Source organism: Heterocephalus glaber, unplaced genomic scaffold (assembly GCF_053883595.1).
Source record: "Heterocephalus glaber isolate CG9 unplaced genomic scaffold, H.glaber_assembly_v1.0 deba00001613, whole genome shotgun sequence".
In the NCBI taxonomy this organism is placed as follows: domain Eukaryota; kingdom Metazoa; phylum Chordata; class Mammalia; order Rodentia; family Bathyergidae; genus Heterocephalus; species Heterocephalus glaber.
Window position 1 is genome coordinate 187829 of NW_028258384.1, and position 18832 is coordinate 206660.

Here is an 18832-nt window from a genome sequence, read left to right on the forward strand (position 1 = left end):
AGGTCGTCTGCTCCCAAGTACAAGCTCAAAAGCAGCCTATATCTTCCTGTCTCCTAGGCCCCCTTATCCCTAGGAATTGGCACCAGCCCCTGTAACATTTGTGGCATGGCATTATGAGTGAACACATGTCCTTTAGTCTCTTTCACAAGTGTTGCAGAAGAGGAAAAAGGCTGGAAAAGGGAGAGAGATTTCACAAGATGGATGAGCATGAAGGCACGTGGGAGCCTCAGAATCTGAGGTTTCTTGGTTATGGTGACATTTGGGTGCTCTCTCTCTCTCTCTCTCTCTCTCTCTCTCTCAACCCCTGGATCCTGGATGTAAGGAAACTATTCTCCTTGGCTTTGTTTAGGGCAGACAAGTGCACCTTCAAGCCCCCCCACCCCCACCCCCACCCCACCCCCCGCCGAGATAGATACCTGATTTAATCACGGAAACATTTCATTATGAGCATAGGGGCACAAAACACATCCTTCTTCGTGGAACCCAAGGTCCTTGGGTCCACAGTGGAGCCCTTTCCTGGCATAAATATAGGACGACCCTAGGAGACACTGAACACCTACCCCCCATCCCAGCTCCCAGTTTCTGCTCCAGCCCCCTCCCACCGCCAAAGGCCCCAAGCCCCGCTGCAGCCACAGGGGGAACCAAAGAGACAGAAGCCTTCCCAGCTGCCCGGACCACAGACGCCAACACCCCCCGCCCCCCACCACACGGCGCCCTCCCGCCCGCACCCCGAACACTAGCCCACGACCGACAGGCAGCAGCGACAGCAGCAGGCTGCAGGCTGCAGCGACTCTCGCCTCTGCGCTCTTGGCAGCGCTCGCCATCCCGTTGAGTTGGACTCGCCAGTTCGGCTAGCTGCGCCCTCCCACCCCCAGCTCCCGCTCGCGCCCCCGGCCGGGGTTCCGGCATCCTCCGGCCCTCCTGCCCTCCCCGCCCTCTCCTCCCCCTCAGTTCTCTGGAAGGGAGGTCGCGGCAGCGGCCCGGCGGCAGCGGTGACCGTGGCGACAGCGGAGACAGTGGCGGCTGCGGTGGCGGCAGCGGCCGTGGCGGCGGCCGAGGCTGCGGCGGCGACCGTGGCAGAGGCGGTGGCGGAGGCCTCCGTGGCGGAGGCGGAAGCAGAGGTGGAGGCTGAGGTGGAGGCCGAGGCCTCAGCAGAGGAGGCAGAGGCCGAGGCCATCCTGGCCGGGGAGGGGGCGGAGGCCTCCCGGGCGGCAGCGGCGGAGGCCAGCGCGGCCGAAGCCGCTGCCGCCGCAGCCAAGGCTGCGGCGTCCCCCTTGGGGGAGGTGGATGCGGATGAGGAGGTAGCAGCAGCAGTGGCGGCCGCGGCAGCCGGAGAGACGGATGAGGAGGTGGGCGGGGGCTCGGAGGGGAACCCAGACTTTCCGATGGCCTCGCTGTATGTGGGCGACCTGCACCCTGAGGTGACAGAAGCAATGCTATATGAGAAGTTCAGCCCAGCGGGGCCCATCCTCTCCATCCGCATTTGCAGGGACAAGATCACCCGCCGCTCCTTGGGCTACGCTTATGTCAACTACCAGCAACCGGTGGACGCCAAGCGGGCCCTGGAGACCCTGAACTTTGATGTTATAAAAGGCAGGCCAGTGCGCATCATGTGGTCCCAGAGGGACCCCTCGCTCCGCAAGAGCGGGGTGGGCAACGTCTTCATCAAGAACCTGGGCAAGACCATCGACAACAAGGCTCTGTACAACATCTTCTCGACCTTCGGCAACATCCTGTCCTGTAAAGTAGCCTGCGACGAAAAGGGGCCCAAGGGCTACGGGTTTGTGCATTTCCAGAAGCAGGAGTCTGCTGAGCGGGCCATAGATGCGATGAATGGCATGTTCCTGAACTACCGCAAAATTTTCGTCGGGAGATTCAAGTCACATAAAGAAAGAGAGGCGGAAAGGGGAGCCTGGGCCAGGCAGTCCACCGGTGCAGATTGCAAGGGTTTTGAGGACGACACCGACGAGGAGGCCACCTTGCGATGAGGACATCCCTGGAGCAAGCCAGCAGAGCCAAATCTTGGCTCCTACCCGGTTTACAACCCTCCCCCCCAACCCACCAGCAGTGTATTGTATTGGGAGTGCAGGTCTCTCTCTTTCCCTCGCCCTCTCCTTCTCCCTCTTCCTCTGCCTCCCTTCCTCCCTCTGTCCCTCCCCCTCTCCCTCTTCTCTCCCCTCTCCCTGTATCTCCTGTCCCTCCTTCCTACAGTCTCTCCCCCTCTCTAGCCTTCCTTCCCTCCCTATCCCGCCTTTTCTCCCCATTCCCTTTTTCTTCCTGCCCTCCTCTTCCTCTCCATTCCTTCCTCTTCTCTCCACCCCCACCAAGGGTGTTGTGAATAATCCTACTAATCTGTGCCATTGGATAGGTTAAAGGCTGCCTCTTCTCCCTGTGGTTTGGTTCCTAAAAGAACTTTTTTCTTCTCTTTGTTTACTGCACAGGTGATTCAGTCTCATGGTAGAAATATCAGGAAGGAGAAGGAAATCAGATGAGAGAAAACCAAGAGAGTAATTGCTCCCCATGATCTTACAACCCTGAAAGAACCACTTTTACCTTTTTGGTGTGCTGTTTTCCCAGACTCTCTTCTCTCCCTCTCTCACCCCCTCCCCACCTTCCTTTTATCATACTGTTGTAGAATGGTTCTTGAATGTGGTGTTTCTTAACTTGCTTTCTTTCAGCAACTAAAACCAAACTAAAACCCAACCCACCGAACTCCTTTCCATGATATTCAACAGGCTTATGATACATCATTTCAGTGCCTGCAGAATGCTCCTGTGTATCCGTGGACTTTAATGTTTCTGTAATCATTCCCACATTGTTGGACATTCAGGTGGTGCCCAGTTCTTCCCCTGTGTTTAAAACCAGCACTGTGTGCTCTGATGAGTGAATCCTTCCTCGTCAAGCCAAATCGCTGCTAGCATCCTGGATGGTCTCCTCAACTGTGGACCTGCAGAATCCACAGAGGGACATTTCAAAGACTTTTCCTGTGTGTTGCCAAAAGGCCCCCTTCATAAGCATTGTTCCAATTTGCACTCATGCCAGCCAGCACAGCTAGTAAAAAGAGTATGGCCCTTTCCCCTGAATTGCCTCTTGGTCACTGTAATTGGTGTGTGTGTGTGTATGTGTGTGTATGTGTGTGTGTGTTTGTGTGTGACTTGGCCAGCTTGATGTATTGCAAAATGGTATTTCACTATCCTTGGTTGTTTTACTGGTGTTGAACACTGTTAATCACTCCTTTCCCCTGTGCCCACTTCCTGTCCCTTTCCCCATTGTCAGAAAAATAAGTCATCTTCATTTTAAGAAAACAAAACACAAAAATATTCACAAGGTAAACAAGTTAACAGAAGAAAATTAAAATCATCAGTTATCACTCTTTATGGCTACCCATATCTTTCCAGAACATGTTCATCTGCAGTTGTCTAATATTTTCAAGAGCTACTTGAGGCATTTTGGCTTTTGGTCCAGTATTTTTATGCATTTGTCGTATATGTATATTAAATGTACATACTGTTTTTATATCTGCTCTTCTTGCATAAATATGTGGGTATGTATTTATACATGTGTATTCTTGAAGTTTATTTCATGTCAATAAAAATACTTTAAAAACATTTTCTCCGGCTGCTAATATTCATTTGGATCCTTGAACTACTTATAGAAATAAATATACACATATATCCATGTCATTATCTTTGAGTATCTATGTGCTTTAAGTCTTTACTCATTAAATATCTAGGTTGTTTCTGTATATAAATTTTAAGTACAAATCAAACTTTTCAAGGATATCATAGTGCAGACATCTTGTTGAAATTCAGAATTTCTTCTTGTACATTTGCTTAAAGAATAAAGCATCAATATGAGCTATTTGGAACTTTTTCAGCAAAGGAAAAGTGCATTTTTTTTCCAGTACTGGGGATTGAACTCAGGACCATGAGCTTGTAAGGCAGGCACAACACCCACTGAGCTAAACCCCTGGCCGAAAAGTGCATTATTTTTTTGTTTTGTTTTGTTTTGTTTTTGGTATGGTGGATTGAACTCAGGACCTCGTGCTTATGAGGCAGGCGACAGAACCACTGAGCTAAATCCCTGGCCCGAAAAGTGCATTATTAAATGGCTATCCATATAAACTACAAGTTTACCTTGATGATGTTTGCATTGTGAGAGGACTTGGATATTTGAATGATTGTCTGCCCTTCATATTACAGTAATCTCTGCTCTTTTCCAATATTTCAAACAGGTAATATTTTGTGGGTTTTTAAAATTTTAACCATTCGTTTATATATATATTGTACATGATTATCATAGAACATATTAATGTTAAAAACAGCCAAAATCCTAATACATTCCTAATATCTGTACTTGAAAACATAAATTTTAAATAAATATCTACATATCTTTATTTTATAACACAATATGGATTGTTCCGTTGGAAAATATTTTCACAAAAGCAGTTCATTAAATATTTTCTAGCTATTATGTTTGTTACATAAGATTCTTTCATTGGAATGAACTATCATTTCTACAAGCAAACCTTTTTGTTGTGTATTTAAAATGGTTTTACCTTTTTTTTGGAAGATCAATTCTATGATGAACATCTTTGTATCTGAATGTCAAGGAATGTTTTTTGTGTTTTTCTTCCTTTCTAGTGGAATTCCATTGCGACAGTTATGGACATGTCAAATCTTTTCTTTCTTTCTTTTTTTTTTTGATGTGTTGTCAAACGTTTCTTTTTTTAAAGAGTATATCTTCTAGTAATGTAGAAAAGTGTACATATCAGTACTCATCTTTTTAAATTGGTCAAAGTTATTTTTTAAGTTTTAGAAAATCAAAATGGCTTATAGTTTTATATTATATATTTTATAAATAATTTGAAGAAAGTGAACTAGCACATTAAAATATAGATGAGAATGTTTTCACATATTCTATATAGGTTTTTCTATCCATAATAATTTTAAGACAATTATGTAATATACAGAATTTATTTTATCATAATTTGTTTTTAATATATTGTAAACATACCTAAAATACTTGGGGCTATTCAGGTTTCTCCTGGAACTCAATATCATTTTATCTGACAAGATATTTTTTAAGAATTTCCTCATTTTGCATACCAAAGTAGCTCTTAAGATTTTCCCATTAGTCCCAAAACTAAGGTGGACAGTTTAATATTTGATTTGTTCCCCTCTTCTAGATAAAAGCATTTAATATTCCTTCACTTACACAAACTGTGAGTTAACATTTAAAAATCAAGAGAAATGTCAATAATATTGATTTAAAAAATAAAAAAGATCATTTTTAAAGAAGCTGCTTAGAATTAAAACACAAACCCCATAAAGCTAATAAAAGAAACCTCTACCTCAGTAGAAGTAACTTTCTAATGTATACTGTTTAACACTATTGTGCAGACAAAGTATTTGACAAAGATTGAAATGTGAAAAAGATTGAAATATCAAGAAGCCTTTGTTTTAAGAATATATATATATATATATATATATATATAGTTTTGTTTTGTTTTTGGAGACAAAGTCTCATTGTGTAGCTCAGGTTGGCCTTGAATTCATAATCTTTCTGCCTTTCTGCATCAATGTCCAGAGTGGGAAGTATTATAGGTATGCACCATATCCTCCAGGATTTATTTTTATAGGATACAGATTAGTATTATTGTTCTTAGAAATTGTGTCTTAAAATATATGTGTTGTTTTGTTTAGTCTGCTTTATAGGAGATTCAGAAATAATCCCCCATGTACAAGTGTCCATGTTCATTCAGCACAAGGAAAAATCTGGACTCAGCTTTGATCCAGTCAGGATAAAATCCCTCTCATCATTACTGAGAAAATAATGCAAAAATGAGAGGGGAGATCAAGTCAATTTGTCAATTTCTATGGTTCTGAAAGAGCATGTGTGAAATTTATAGATCTTAGTACTTCTTTTCCTATCCATGAATGTGGTATATCTTTTCTTTTATATAGGTCTTCTTTCAACAATGCTTTGTAGTTTGTACAGTAGCAGTTTATATTTATTATGTTTGATTTTAAAAGTATTTAACATTATTATGTCATTATAAATAGAATTGATTTCTGAATTTCATCTTTGGTTTATTTACTGTATAGAATTATAATACATTTTTGTAGATAGATCTTGTATTCTGAAACATTGCTTAACTTATTTATTAGTTGTAATATATTTATTAGTTGTAATATATTTCTTTAGGATTTTATATATGAAAGATCATGTCATAATTAGTTAAAATAATCAAAGTAATGAGGTTCTGTATAAAAATAGACACATAGGTCAGTGAAACAGTACAGAAAACCCATAAACTTAGGCATATAAAGTCAACTAATCTTTATCAAAGATATAAAGAATATACAATAGGAAACAGATATTCTCTTTAATGAATGGTGTTGGAGAACTGGATCTCCAAATTGAAAGAATTGAAGGAAGGAAGGAAGGAAGGAAAAAGACAAAAAGAAAGCAAGAAAGGAAGGAAAGAAGGAAGGAAGGGAAATTGGATTCATATGTTATACCACAGACAAAAATTTACTACAATGAATCAAAGTTTTAAATGTTAGACTTGAGTCTGTAAAACTTCTAAAAACATAGGAGAAAAGCTTCATGTTATTGATGTTGCAATGGTTGAGTGGATATGATAACAAAGGCATAGGCACAAAAGCAAAAACAACAAGTGGAATTACATTGAACAAAAATATTTCTTTGTAGCAAAGGAACCAATAAAAAATGAAAAGGCAAACTATGAAATGGGAGAAAATATTTGCAATGCATATATATAAGAGATTAATATCAATATGTATAAAAATAATATAACTATATACCAAAAGAACAAAAAAACCCTAATTTTAAAATGAGCAAAAGATCTAAATATAAGAGCTGATAAAAATATATAGTATGTGTTTAAATAAAAAATTTATTACAGTAAAAAACATACTGCCATTATGCTCACACAAAATATTCCCTCTCTCATCGGTCGTCTCAGGATCTCAGCTGGGACTAAGACCACCAGCTTGTCTGGGTCTCCAGCTTGTAGAAGACAGATCATGAGACTTGTCAACTTGCATAATTATTGCTTAAAGGTTCTGATCTTTGGTGGTAAAGAAATGGTGAAGTAAAGATTAGAAGCAAAATACAGCCTCTCTGGGACATGGAATCCAGACATCTCAAAAATAACAACTTCATGAAGAGAAAAAAAGTAGATTTGTGGGAATCAGGAGGGAACTGTCAGGAAAATTATAAACTACAGAGAAGATGGTGAAGCAAGGCACAATGCAGAGAAAAGAACAAAGATACCTGGAAGCATATTCCAGCTCCTGGGGAGGGAAACATGTCTCCTCAGACACAAGGTAAGGTCCCAGGGTCAACAGTTTAGGGATAAACAATGGACCAGACCAACAGTACTTGCTCTCAGAAAATGCCATAGCTATGGCAAACTATAAAAATAGTGTGAAGTTTTAATCAAAAAGTGACTCTTTCTGCAAGGCAGATGAGTTAGAGAAGAAATCTAGTGCAGTGTCCACCACATTGCTAGAGTGTGTAGTTAGGAGATATTTTATTTAATTTTTTAAATTTACTTTTATTGGTACATTTTAGGTATGCAATATAATGACATTTATCATTGGAATTTTGCACCTTTACATAATCTCTCTTGGTTCTTATTTTTCCCTTTTCCCCTGCCCTCCCTTGAACCCCTCCATCCCTCCCTATTTACAAAGACTTTCTTTCCATTTTTCCATTTTCTCATATTAATTCCAGCCCCTTCTTTCCTTTCCACTACCCCTTCCACTTTCCCTTCCCCTTTGCCCCTTTTCTTCCTATTTCACAATATCTATGATGCCTTTTAGTCCTTATTTACACTTTCAGTTTCTCACACTAGAGAAACTATTCAGTATTTACACATGTGTGTCCTATTTATTTCACTTAAGAGTATTGCCTCAATGTGCATCCATTTAGCTATAAATAGCTCTAATTTCTCATTTTTTATAGCTGAATAGTACTCTGTTTTATTTTTTAAAACCCACATCTTCTTTATCCAGTCTCCAGTTGATGGGCATTTGGACTATTTCCAAGTTTTAGCTATTACAAATTGTGCTGCTATGAACATAGGTGTACATATATCACTGTGGTATGATTCTTTTAATTCTTTGGGGAAGATACCCAGAAGAGGAATAGCTGGGTCAAATGGGACTTCCAGTCCTAGTTCTTTGAGGTATCTCCATACTGATTACCATAGTGGTTGCACCAGTCTACACTCCCACCAGCAGTGGAGCAGTGTTCCTCTTTCTCCACAGGCCCACCAGCATTTGTTATTGGTTGATATCATGATAGCCGCCATTCTTTCTGGAGTGAGGTGGAATCTCAGCATTGTTTTCATTTGCATCTCTTGAGTGATCAGAGATGTTGAACATTTTTTCATATTTATATTGGCTATTTCTACTTCTTTGTCTGAGAAATGTCTGTTCATTTCAGATGCCCATTTTTGGATTGGGTCTTTAAATTTGGGTAGTCTGATTTTTTTAAGTTTTTTTTTATAGATTCTAGATAGTAGACATTTGTCTGAAGGACAGCAGGTGAAAATTTTTCCCACCTTGTGGGTTGTCTCTTCACTCTGCTGGTGGTTTCTCTGGCTGTGCAGGAGCTTTTTAATAAGAAGAAATCCCACTTGTTGATTGTTTGTGCTAGTTCACGGGCAACTGAGGTTTTGTTCATAAAATCTTTTCCTATACCAATGTCTTCAAGAGTTCTACCTAAACTCTGTTCCAGCCAGTTTAGCATTTCTGTTTTAATATTTAGATCTTCAATCCATTTCAATTTTAGTTTAGTGCATGGTGAGAGATAGCAGTCTACTTTTAAACTTTGCCAAGTTGAAACCCAGTTTTTCCAGAACCATTAATAAGGAGGCTCTTTCCTCCAGTGATGGTATTTGGCTCCTTTTTCAAAAATGAGGTGCCTGAGTGTGTCTGGGGTTGTTTTTGCATGTTCTAATTTATTCCACTGGTCCTCAGGTCTGTTTCTTTGCCAGTACCATGCTGTTTTTATCACAGTAGCTTTGTAGTATAACTTCAGGTTGGGAGTTGTAATATCCTCTGCCTTGTCTCGGTTGCCTAGAATTGTTTTTGCTATTCTGGGTCTCTTCTTGTTCTACATGCATTTTTGGATTGTTTTCTCCAGGTCTGTGAAGTATGCTGCTGGGATTTCAATTGGGATTGCATTGACTCCATATAGCAATTTTGGAAGTATGGCCATTTTCACTATGTTGATCCTTCCTACCCAGGAGCAGGGGATGTCTTTCCATTTTCTGGTATCATCTTCAATCTCTCTTTTAAGAGTGCTATAGTTTTTAGAGAAGAGATCCTTGATTTCTTTTGTTAGGTTGATTCCTAGGTATTTAATTTTTTTGGATGCTATTGTGAAAGGAATTGTTTGCCCTATTTCTATCTCAGTCAGGCTGCTGTTCATTGTAGAGGAAAGCTATTGATTTTTGTGTGTTGATTTTTTTATCCAGGTACTTTACTGAATATGGTTATTAAGTCTAGAAGACTTTTGGTCTAATTCTTGGGGTTTCTATATACAGTGTCATATCATCTGCAAATAATGACAATTTGACTTCTTCATTTCCTTTCTTTATTCCTTTTATTTCTTTCTCTTGTCTAATTGCTGTGGCTAATGTTTCCAAAACTATATTGAACAGGAGTGGGGATAGTGGACATCCTTGTCTTGTTTCTGATTTTAGTGTGAAGGATTTCAGTTTTTGATCATTTAGTATGATACTGGCTGTTGGTTTTTCATAGATGGATTTTATCAGATTGAGGCAGAGACCATCTATTCCAATTTTTGTAGGATTTTTATCACAAATGCATGTTGGATTTTGTGGAATGCTTTTTCTGCATCTGTTGAGATGATCATATGGTTTTTGTCCTTGACTCTATTGGTATAGTGTATTACATTTATTGATTTGCATATGTTGAACCATCCCTGCATCCCTGGGAGGAATTCTGCTGGGTCAGGGTGTATGATCTTCTTGATGATTTTCTGCATTCTATTTGCCAGTATCTTATTAAGGATTTTTGCATCTACATTCATTAGTGAGATCGGCCTATAGTTGTCTTTTTCGGTTGGGTCTTTCTCTGCTTTGGGGATCAAGGTGATGCTTGCTTCCAGGAATAAATTTGTCAGTATTGCTTCCCTTTCAATTTCATTGAAGATTTTAAACAGTAGTGGCAGTAGTTCCTCCCTTAATGTCTTGTAGAATTCAGCAATGAAGCCATCAGGACCCAGGCTTTTCCTAGTTGGTAAGTTTTTAATTAGATTTTCATTTTCATTGATTAATATTGTGTTGTTTATAATTTTTACTTCTTCTTCATTCAACTTTGGCAATTCATACTTATCTAGGACTCTGTCCATTTCTTCTGTATTTTCCATCTTATTGGCATATCTTCCAGAAGCAGGTATTGATGACTCTCTAGATTTCTGCTGTGTCCTTTGTGATTTCATCCTTTTCATTCCTAATTGCAATGATTTGGGCCTTTTCTTTCCTTTTTCTGGTAAGGTTGGCTAAGGTTTTGTCAATTTTGTTTATTCTTTTGAAGAAGCAACTCTTAGCTTCATTGATCTTTTTGTATCATTCTCTTAGTCTCCATTGCATTGATTTCTGCTCTGATCGTTCCAATTTTCTCCCTTGTATAAGCATTGTGTTTGCCCTGCTCTTCTTTTTCTAGAAGCTTGAGCTTCAGCATCAGGTTGTTTAATTGGGCTCACTCTGTTTTCCTAATATGAGTATTCACTGCTATGAATTTCCCTCATAAGACTGCTTTCATTGTGTCACACAGATTCCGATATTTTGTATTGTCATTGTCATTTAATTGAAGGAACTCTCCTATATGTTGTTTAATTTCCTTCATGACCCTTTGGTTTTTTAGAAGTGTGTTGTTCAATTTCCATGGTTAATGAAATTCTCATGGTTTCTTTTGCTATTGATCTACAATTTCATCACATAGAGTCTAACAATATACAGGGGTAAAACTTCAATTCCTTTGCAATTACTTAAATATGTTCTTTGAGTAAGTACTTGGTCTATTTTAGAGAATGACTTGTGTGCAGCTGAAAAGAATGTTTATTCTGATTTTGTGGGTTGGAACTCCCTGTAAGCATCTGTTAAGCTAATTTTTTCAAGAGTTTGACTGAGTTCTAGTATTTCTTTGCTTATTTTTGTCTAGTTGATCTATCTAATTGTGATAGTGTGGTATTGAGGTGCCCCACTACTATTGTATTAGTGCTTATATGATTTCTCATGTCCTTTAGTATTTGTTTTATATAGTTGGGTGCACTAGTGTTTGGTGCATAGATATGTATGATTGTTATCTCTTCCTCTTGGATTGTTCCCTTTACAAGCATGTAGTATCCTTTTTTGTCTCTCTTAATCAGTGTTGGTTTGGAATCCGTTTGAAGAGGATAGCTACTTCTGCTTTTATTCAGGTTCCTGTCACATGGAGTAGGAGTATTATATTCTACCCTTTAACTTTCAGTCTATGAGTTTCATTTTGAATTAAGTGTTTTTCTTGTATGTAGCATATTGTTGGATCTTGCTTCTTGACCTATTCTGCTAGTCTATTTCTTTTGATTGGTGAATTGAGACCATTAACATTGATGGTTATAATTGATATGTATTGACTTATCCTTGTCATGACTTTTTTGTTGTTGTTCGATTCTCCCCCTTTACATTTAATTTCCTGTCTTGCCTGATGGATTCATTCTCCTGGGCTTCCTGGGTTTGTGATCCTCATTGTCTTTTCCTTGGATATTGTTTAAAATTTTTTGGAGTGCTGGTTTGGTATTCATGAGGTTCTAAGTTGCTCTTTGCCATGAAAGTATCTTATTTCTCCATCAATTTTGAAAGATAGTTTTGCAGGGTACATCAATCTGGGTTGGAGGCTGTTTTCCTTTAGGGCTTGAAATACATACTCCAAGCTCTTCTTGCCCTGAGAGTTTCTGTTGAGAAGTCTGCTTGATTCTGATGGGCTTTCCTTTGTATGTGATTTGTTTCTTTTCTCTAACTGCATGTAGAATTTTGTTCTTCTGTTGGATTTCTGGAATCTTGACTATTATATGCCTATGTGTAGATTTTTTTGATCAAGGCCAGTTGAAGTCCTGTATGCCTTACTTATCTGTATGTCAAGTTCTTTTTCCCTGCTTGGGAAATTTTCTGCCAGCACTCCTGTTAAAAGTTTTATTTATGTCATCTGCACTCTGTCCTGTTTCTTCATTGAGTCCAATCACTCTGATGTTATTCTTCTTTGCATTGTCTAGCAGCTGCTGGATTGATTTCCTATGGTCCCTTACAATTTTAAAGCAATTTTTCTCTTCCTGGTCTCTAATTGCGACCTTATCTTCTATATCTGAAATTCTGTCCTCACATGCACTCATTCTGCTGTGTAGACTTTCAACAGAGTTTTTAATCTGGAAATCTGTGCATCTGTTTTATTTATTCCATTTGATTCCTATGTTGGGATTCCATCATGTTCCTCAGCTCCTTTTTATTTTTCTGTGTCCTCTCTAGATTTATTAATCATGTCTTGCACTATGGGCACAATCTCTGCTGTTATCTGAGAAATTATGTCTGATTTCTTTTTTTCCAGATCCTCTTTTGAGGCCACTTCAGGGAGTCCAGGTGCTTGAGTATAAGAGTGTTCCATCCTGTTTCCATTTTGGGTTGCTGTAGGTGATCTGGAAGTCTGGTTTTGAGGCTTGTTTATGTGTCTTCTCATTTCCAGTGTGTGGGGGGGGGGCTGCTCCTGCTGGTGCCCACTCAGCTCACCTCCTCTGTGCTGGGAGCCATGCTATGGCAGCCTGGAAGCCTCCTCCTCTGTGCTGGGAGCAGTGCAACCAGGACAGATTTTATTTAAAGATTTATTTATATAAAGAATGGTTTGATTGTTTAAGACTGGGCCACAGGATAACTACAAAATAAATTTACTTCAGCTTTCCCAATGTTACTCTCCCACAGTGACTGGGTGAGAAACAGCCATGGGAGACAGTCACAGAGATGATACTGCCTTGACCTACAATCTCTGAGAAGCTTAAACTCCTGCTGTGAAGGACATAGGGCCTTGCCTTCCATGGTGAGAAGCCAGGCCCTGCTTGTTTCACTTCCAGAGGCAGATGGATCTGAAAGTGTTGGAATTAATTACAGAGGTCTGCTTGAACTCTCAAATTGCGGCCTAAATCTAGCACAGATCAGATATTTGAGTGCTTTCCTCATCTACCAATGTGAGTAAGGAAACATCTGGGGTTGGATGCAACATCGCCACAGCATGGAGTGAATGGATTGAGGGAGTGCTGTAACAGGGGAAACCTCGAAAGCCTGTAGGTCATGAAGTTCGTTTGAGAAAACAGTGACTTGCTGGATTACAAAATTGTGGATTCTGGAAAGAAACCATACATTCAAAACTACATGGAAATTTCTTTTGGACTTGTTGCTTTTTTCTTCTCTGTTTAAAAAAATTTTTTTGTAGGATTGACATTTTTTCCTTTTAAATTTTTATTCTTCTTACTTTTTTTCTATCTGTTTTCTTTTTCTCCTTTGTTGTTTTTGGTTACCTTTTTCTAATTCTATTAATTTATTTTTTATCCTTGGTAAGATCCTTATCTCACTTTTCTCTCCTCATCTGCCATTGCTTAATTTTTCACATTTTTCTTCTTTTATTCTCCCATTTTCCACCCCTTCTATCTCTTTTAGTATAACCACTAAGCTGCATTAATTTTTAGAGAGATAGTTAACTCTATGGTATTGCTGTTGAAGTCTTTTCTATTAGTAGAGTCATTACATTTATTAAATATTTATTGCATGGAAATAAATAAATAAATATTGGTTTCTTTTCATGTCTATCTAATAGTTATATATCTCTTTTCTAAGGTTAAGGGTGGTAAATTGTTAATTCTTGTGGAATGTCAAACCCCATTTGTTTTTTACACTATTATTTCTACTGATTTAGTTCCTATTGCTAGGTTTTCATAGTTGTTATTAATAGGTTTTTTTCTGGATACCCATATCCAGGTTGCTTTTGTGTCATTAACAATATAGTGGTCCATTCTTGGAGAACTATGTGTTGGGCCATTACATTGCCCTTCCCCTCCCAAATTATTGGAAGTAGTTGGATCATGGGACAGAGACAATGGACTATAATTACTCACACCAAGGATGCATCACTGAAATGCAGACATTAAATAAACAAGTCTCCATACTAGCAACAAAGTATTTCCACTATAAGTATCCATGAAGTTCAGCACACACCCCCTAAAAAAAGTAGTAGAAATATGAGCAAATAAGGCAATAAAATGCCTCCCTGAACCCAAATTCCCCCAAAGATGTTCTCTGGGGCGTTGAGGGAGAAGAAATCAAAAGTCCCTCCGCTTAATAATTTGAAATGATAAAAGGAGATTAAAATAGATCAATAATATGCTCAGGAAGCTTAAATATTGAAGAGATAATGGACTTAACAAAATGGTCTGTGAGTTTACAGAAGATAGTAATAAAACGATAGATGAGCTAAGCAAAATGATGCAAAACATGAATGACTAGCATAGAAACAAATTGAATACATGAAATAATAAACAGAAATATAGGAGATTAAAAACTGTAGTGAAAGTGTGTGAAGCTGAAGTTATCAATATGAGAGCAGAGTGTCAGAACTAGAATATGTGGGTGATGTCCATGACCAATTATTCAAAGATACCTTGGAAACAACAAAAGATCATGAAAATGCATTGATCTCCTGCTAGGTGATGCAAATAAGACTAATCTAAGATTAATTGGTATTAACCAATAATCAGAAGACAGAACAAAAGGCATAAAAATATGTTCACAGAAATAGTAGCAGAAAACTTTGCAAATATGGGGGAAAATTTAGCATAAGGATAATTGGAGGCATATAGAACCCCAAATAGCCATGGTTAGAACAGAACTCCAAGACACATCATAATAAAAATCCCAGAAGTACAACAACGTAGTCAAAACCTTAAAAACTGTTAGAGAAAAGCAACAAATGACTTATAAAGGTAAACCCATTAGAATTACAGCAGACTTCTCAACACAATCCTGAAAGTACAGGGGATCTTGGAGTAAAGTGTTTCAAGACCAAAACAAAACAAAACAAAACCTTCCAAACCAAAATGATATACCTTAACCAGAATGATATATCCTTTAAAATTGATGGAGAAATAAGATATTTCCAAGACAAAAATCACCTTAAAATTTTATGTCCATCAAACAAGCACTCCAAAAAAATTTCTCAAGAATGTCCTAGAAAGAGGCAATGAAGCCAAAATGCCCCAAAATTGAATAGAATGAATATAACAAGCAGGGTTAGCTGTTAAGTAGAAGGGAAAAAAAGGGAAATCAGCAAGAGGAAAATAATGCAGTGACATGAATAAATCAGTACCTTTCAGTAGTAATTCTCAGAGTGAACTGTCTCAGTTCCCTAATCAAAGCACACAGATTGGGAGAATAGATAAAAAACAAAACCCAATTATATACTGTATACAAGAAACACATTTAGCCACCCAAAATAGTCACAGACCAGAAATAAAAGGATAGAAAACAATATTCCATGCAATAGAACACACAAAATAGCAGGAATAGCTACTCTATTTACAGATGAAGTGAACCTCAAGCCAGAACTGATGAAAAGAGGCAAAGAAGGTCACAACATTTTAGATAAAGCAACAATTCAACAGGGGGATTTAACAAGTATAAACATGCACCAAACACCAGTGGACCCAACTACCTAAAACAGGCACTACTAAACATAATGGGTAGGATAAATATCATCACAATTATACTGGGGTATATAGATACTGCACTGTCAATGAGGGACATCAATACTGCACTGTCACAAGTAGACCATAAGGGCAAAAAATCAACAAAGAACTATCAGGGTTGAACCAATTCTTCAAACAGATGGACTTTATATCTACGCTCAACCAAGTAACAATAGAATGTTCATTCTTCTCAGTAGCATATGGAAATTTCTCTGAAATAGACAACCTGCTAGCCCATAAAGCATGCTTAAAGCAATTAACAATTTTATAATTAACAATTATATCATTCATATATCAAATCATAGTGGAATGAAACTAAAACTCAACATCAAAATAAACCACATAAATTATGCAAATGCATGGAAATTAAACAATACACTCTTAAGTAATCAATAAGTCACACATGAAATTAAATTGTTCCTAGAATCAAGTAATAATGCCAGTACCACACAACAGGACATATATGACACAATGAAAGCAGGGCTAAGAGAGAAATTTATAACTGTGAATGCTCATACCAGAAAAATGGAGCAAGTCCAAACAAATAAATTAATGATGCCTTCAAAGGTCTAGAAAAATAAGAACAATACAAATGCAAAGCTAGTACAAGGAACAAAATTATAAGGATCACAGAAGAAAACAATGAAATTGAGACTAAAATAAAATAATACCAAGAATCAATCAATCTAAAAGCTAGTTTTTTGAAAGAATAAATAAACTACAAAAATTATTACCCAATCTCACCTGAAAAGAAAAGACTAAGTCGATGAAGCTAGAAATGAAAAAGTTGAAATCAGAACAGATGCTGACAAAAATTCAGACAATTAGTAGTAATCTCAGTGAGAACTTGTTCTTCAATAAATTATAGAATCCAGAAGTGGATAGATTCCTATATATATATGAATTAACAAATTGAACCAAAAAGAGAAATCCAATAAGAGGCCATGAAAGTGAAGCAGTAAAATAAGAAAGAAAAGACAGAAAAAATTAAACTCCCCCGAATTTAAAGACCTAATCCAAAAATGGGCATCTGAAATGAACAGATGTTTCCCAGATGAAGAAGTAGAAACAGCAAACATACATAAAAATATGTTCCACATCACTGGTCATTCATGAGATGCAAATAAAGACAGTGCTGAGATTCCATCTTCAGAAAGAATGGCTGGTATGAAGAAGTCAACCAGTAATAAATGCTGGCAGGTCTGTGGGAAAAAAGAAGCCCTTTTCCACTGTTAGCAGGAGTGTAGAATGGGGCAACCACTATGGAAATCAGTGTGGAGATTCCTCAAAAGGCTAAAACTAGAGGTTCCATTTGACCCAGCTATTCCCCTGCTGGCTATCTTTCCAAAAGAATTAAAAGCATCATACCACAGTCATATATATATATATATATATATATATATATATATATATATATATATACACACACACACACACCCATGTTTATAGCGGCACAGTTTGTAATAGCTAAGTCTTAGAAACAACCCAAATGCCCATCAGTTGGTGATTGGGTAAAGAAGATGTGAGGTTTTAAAAATATAAAATGGAATACTACTCAGCCATAAAGAAAGATAAACTAGAGACATTTATAGCTAAATGGATGCACCTTGAGACCATACTCATAAGAGGAATAAATAGGACACACATGTGTAAATACCAATTGTTTCTCTGGTGTGAGAAACTGAAAATGTAAATGAGGACCAAAATGTACAATAGATATTGTGAAAAAGGAAGAAAATATTTTTGTCAGGAAAATGGAATTTTATGCTAGCAAAAGTGAAATTCAAAGCCAGGCATGGTTGTGCATGTGTGTAATCCCAGCATTCTGGGAGGCTAACAAGACAGGAGGATGGCAATTTTGAGACTACCCTGGGCAATTTAGTGACTTAGTGAGACCCTGTCTCAAAATGATAAATTAAAAAAATGGGCTGGAGATATAGCTCAGTGTGATGGCCCTGAGTTCAATCCCTAGTACTGAAAAAAAAATAAGAATCCTAGATACATTCACTCCCTGATGATGGATGGATGATGGATGCTGTTATGACTTAGATCTAGAATGTGCCTCAAAACTCTCACATGCTCAGAGGCAGGGATTTTGGAAGATGATTGGGTCATGGGGCACTATATGCATCTGCAGATTCATCCATTAATGAGTTCAGTACCTTAGTGAGCTATTAGAAGGTGAGGCCTGGTCAGAAAAACCAGGTTACTGAGGATGTGGCCAGGAAGGGGTATGTTCCTTTCTGGCTCCTCACATGGTTCTCTGCTTTCTGACCCCCATGACATGAGCAGCTTTCCTTTGCCAGAGTCTTCTATGCTGGCCAACTAGGAACAACAAAAAAGAAAACACCAAGAACCAAAGGGTTCATTGCTAAGTTCTTCAAGCACTTAAGGGAAATTCTAACACTAATTCTTAAATTTGTAATGAAAATGAAAGGGAAGGAGTACTGATAAGTCATCCTGGGAGCTAGCATTACTCTGATTCTACACTCAGAAAAGAACCCAACAAAAAAAGAACTACAGGCCAATTTCTTTAATGAACATCGACCCAGAAATTTTCAACAAGATACTGACAAGAAGAATGCATTAAACCTTGCAAATGATCACACATCATGACCAGGTCAGCTTCATTCCACAAATAAGGTGTGGTGCAATATATGCAAATCAATGAATACATCACATGAGCACAAGCAAAGGCAAATATTGCATGATTATTTCAATACATGCAGAAAAAATCTTTGACAAAATCCAACATCCATTCATGATAAAATCCCTGAAGAAAATATGTATAGAAAGACCTTATCTCAATCTGATAAAAGTCATGTATGACATACCAATGTCCAACATCATATTAAAGGAGGAAATGCTAAAAAGTTTCTAAATCAGGGCCAATATGAAGATGTCCACTACCACTACTTCTGTTCAGTACAGTAATCAAAACATTAGCCAGAATAATCAGGCAAGAGAAAAAATGAAAAGAACATGTTTAGGGAAGGAAGAAGTCAAA

At 38.1% G+C, this 18832-nt stretch overlaps 1 protein-coding gene across 1 annotated transcript; it reads left to right on the forward strand.

Moving 5' to 3' along the window:
• The first annotated feature begins 694 nt into the window (after nt 1-694).
• On the forward strand, nt 695-3608 carry LOC101709193 (polyadenylate-binding protein 1-like 2). The gene has a single exon (XM_021252543.2). It carries the CDS (start codon nt 1386-1388, stop codon nt 1986-1988), a length of 603 nt encoding a protein of 200 aa, XP_021108202.1. The 5' UTR covers nt 695-1385; the 3' UTR covers nt 1989-3608.
• The last annotated feature ends 15224 nt before the right edge of the window (nt 3609-18832 follow it).